This window comes from Ovis aries, chromosome X (assembly GCF_016772045.2).
Source record: "Ovis aries strain OAR_USU_Benz2616 breed Rambouillet chromosome X, ARS-UI_Ramb_v3.0, whole genome shotgun sequence".
In the NCBI taxonomy this organism is placed as follows: Eukaryota; Metazoa; Chordata; class Mammalia; order Artiodactyla; family Bovidae; genus Ovis; species Ovis aries.
In genome coordinates, this window is record NC_056080.1 from 96,907,913 (window position 1) to 96,911,451 (window position 3,539).

The 3,539-nt window shown below is 48.5% G+C and overlaps 1 protein-coding gene across 1 annotated transcript; it reads right to left on the bottom strand.

The window, feature by feature from the left end:
- Positions 1-1,383: 1,383 nt before the first annotated feature.
- Positions 1,384-2,379, bottom strand: LOC101102539 (putative MAGE domain-containing protein MAGEA13P). The gene has a single exon (XM_015104771.3). The coding sequence runs from the start codon at positions 2,377-2,379 to the stop codon at positions 1,384-1,386; it is 996 nt and encodes a 331-aa protein (XP_014960257.2).
- Positions 2,380-3,539: the final 1,160 nt, after the last annotated feature.

The window sequence follows — 3,539 nt, forward strand, 5'->3', positions numbered from 1 at the left end:
CAAGGGTCGGAGGTAAATTAAGGCCACACACAATCCAGAAATCCAGTTTAATTCTCATCATCACCTTTCTTCTTTGGTCCTGCTTTTAGTACCTTGGCCACAGGGCCCTTCTTTCTGTTGCCATAATGCAGTACTGGGAAGAGAAATGAACTAAGAGACAAAAGGTCTGCCTCAGGCTAGGAGGAGTCGGACAGCCTGGATCTCAGTGAATTCAGACCAAGAATCCAGGCCCAGCTTTGTCACTTACTGGATATGTGATACAGGGTCCATGGCCAAGTGGCCAATATGAGCCTTAGGTTCTTCATTTGTGAAGTGGGTTTAACAAGCCCTGACTTTTGGGACTGTCAAGCACATGGCCTGGCATTTAATGGACCTTTAATAATAACAATAATTCTAATATGATTTTGACCCTAGACTCTATCATTCTCCTGGGATTGTGTGTGTGTGTCTGTGTGTGCGCATGCGCGAGTGTGCTCCATGGCATCTCAGAGAATATGCAGCACTCTACAACATAAAACAACTGAGCCTCAAATGTTGCTTTGTAAACAAAACTAAGTAAATTTTCCTTGCTAGTAGGTATAATCTTTAATTTGGATATTGGGAAGTCTTCCCCAGCTGAATGCAACTCAAAACTCCCAGAATTTGAGTCAAGGACTAACCCTTTCCTTCCTCCCAACTGCTCTTCCATCCAAATGACTATTTTCATTCGTTTCACCCCTAGCAAAGATCTGGCCCTTGCTTAGGGTTGGCCAAATTACACTAATGATAACTTATTAATAATTAAATGTCCTTTCAGTGACATGGGCTCTGTTTCTCCCAGCATGGAGAAAGTGCCAGCCTATGGGCACTGCTTCAAAGAAATATCAGCCTTTTCTCAGGAAATCCTTTTAGGTGATGTGTACTGAACACCAAGTTTGTACACTGTATTTCATGGTGTGGTGACAGAGGGCAGGACATCTTCCACACCTGCTCCAGATGGAGAGTGGGCTCTGTTTCTCTGTGATCCCAGAGGAACTTCCAGGGGCAATTTTAAATTCTAGGCTTTTCTCTCACCTCTAAGACCTATAAGCATAAATAAGCCAGTGAGCCAGGACTCTCATTTATTAGAATTTAACTTCTCATACATTGTTTAATTAGCCAAGCAAATATAAGTGTATATCTTTAGCTTTACAAAACAGCAGACAAAAAGAGATATAGGATTCTTAGGATAACCACATTTTACATTTTTTTCTTCTGTTTCTTGATCCCATCTATTTTATTGTTGGGCTCTTGCAGGTTTCTAAGGAACTTTCTATTCCAATGCCAGGTTTAACAGAATAGAAAAATATTTATTCTAAAATCTGACAGAAGGCAATAAGTATGTGGCCAATGTCATTTATGAACCTAGATGCTGGCCATGGCAGAAGTAGCATCCCCAGTGGCAGCTCTCTCCTGGGCTTTCTCTTTCTCCTCTCTCAAAGCTTCCTCATACCAGGATGGGAAGGAAGTGGGGTCAACCCCATTGACCTTGGAAAAAAACTTCAGGATTTTCATCTTGCTGGTTTCAGCATGGGCCCTTGGACCCCACCGGAATTCATAGCATGGAGGATCACTGTTGGGCACCTGCTGGTACTCCAGATACCTTTCCTCCACCAAATCTTTGGTGATGAGCTTCCTGGGCTCCCCGTAGATGAAATCCTTCTGCCCAGCACACACTCCAATCATATTTAGCACTTTCCAGATTCTCTCCTCAGTAACACGGTTGCCCTCCATGAAGATCACACCCAGGATATATATCAGGAAGCCGGTCTTGGGCATGCTCTGGCCGTCATTCAGCATCCCATCGTAGGTGAGACCTAGTGTCTTCTGGAGCACATAGGAGTGGCTGGTTGGGTCCACTTCCTTTGCTTCAATGCCGAAGACAATCTCCATGCATTCACAGGCTTTGCTGAAGATCAGAGGGAAGTGATCCTCATGCTCTTTGGTGACATTCTCCAGTATTTCTGCCTTTGTGATGGGCTCCTTTGTTACATATTTGACCCTCATCAACTGTACCAGTTGAGCCAACTTCTTGTTTAGCACATCACCGAGCAAGAACGTGGGAGCCTGGAAGCTGCTTGGACTCTCTTCTTGGCTGCTGCCCTCATTTGATTTGCTAAGCGGAATGGCTTCAATGGTAGTGGAGGAGGAGCAGGCCCCCTGAGAACTCTGGGGAACACTCTGTGTCCCAGCAGTAGGCACAACCTCTGGGGTGCCTTGGATCAAAGAAGAGAGCAAGGAAGCGGTGGCCTTCTTCTCCTCAGCTACAGGAACCTGTGAACCCATCAGGCCCTGAGCCTCTTTTTCAGCCTGAAGGCCTACTTCAAGCTTGTGGCTCTGATTCTTCTGACTGTGAGGCATGGTGATGCTGTTGAGGGTGGCAGGCAGAGATGAAGGCAGAAGGTGGTAATTAGAGCTAATTGATCTGAGGAAGAGAGGAAGAGTGTGAGAAACTCAATCCTGTCAGCTCTGACCAAGGCTATCTTAGCAGATCTTCCCGCAGATAGTGCTTGGAGTGGGGCTGTGGTCTCCTGTCTTCCTGACTGATCTGTGCCCTAAGAATCCCAAGAAAGCTCCTCAGGGTATAACCAGCTGGCTTAGCCTGCACATTCCAGGTAAGACAGCAGAGTGTGCAAGGTTGGGCACTGTGGTGTTCCCTCTGTTCTGGTGTGGCAGACATTCAGGGACATCACCTTGACTGACTCCTGGCCCTGTCTGGGCTTCTTCTGCTCAGCTTACCTGAGGACACACATTTCAGACCATGGCCCTCACCCCCAGGATGACGTGAATCCCTATAAGAGGAGCTAAGGGGCACCTCAGGCTGCAGCTGCAATTACACTCTTGCCCCCAACTCAGAGCGCTGACAGGAGGGGGAAGGCCAGACTTTGTGATGTCCTCACACCTCCAAGGTGGATGGTCCCATCAATGTCCACTGAGAGGCCTCATCTTTCTCCTGTCCAGGCAAGCCTGCACTGACCCCTCTGCTGCTCTGAGACAAAACTCTCAGAACAAGAGTTCACATTCCTCAGACCAAGAGGAGGAAGTGAGGGGGGTGCCACATTTGGCCACACCTGCCCAGGGCCTCCCTGGGGTGACATAAGAGCTGGATTAACTCTGGGGAGCCAACTCTCCTGGAATAGGGGGTTCACGGGAGTCCTTATGTTGAGACTTGTAACTCTTCCCTCTGCTGACCTGAGGTAATCCTCCTGAAACTAAGGTCTCACTTCCCTGAGATAGCAGAGGAGAAAGTGAAGGGGCACCACACTCAACCACACACCCTGGGTCCCTGATGGCTGAGAGCAGGGGCAGGGAGGCGTGGGCCCCATCTGTTCTTCAGTAGTGGGTCCAATTCTCCAGTAGACACCTGGCAGAGCCTGAGGCTCATCCCTCTGCTGCACTGAGCCTCACAAAACCAGCAGATGCAGTGTGGGGGGGGGGGAGTGCATTCTTCCCCTTCAGCTGACCTGTAGCTGCACCCTTTAGGCCCAGGCTCTGCCTCCCAGAGACCAGACAAGGGAGCG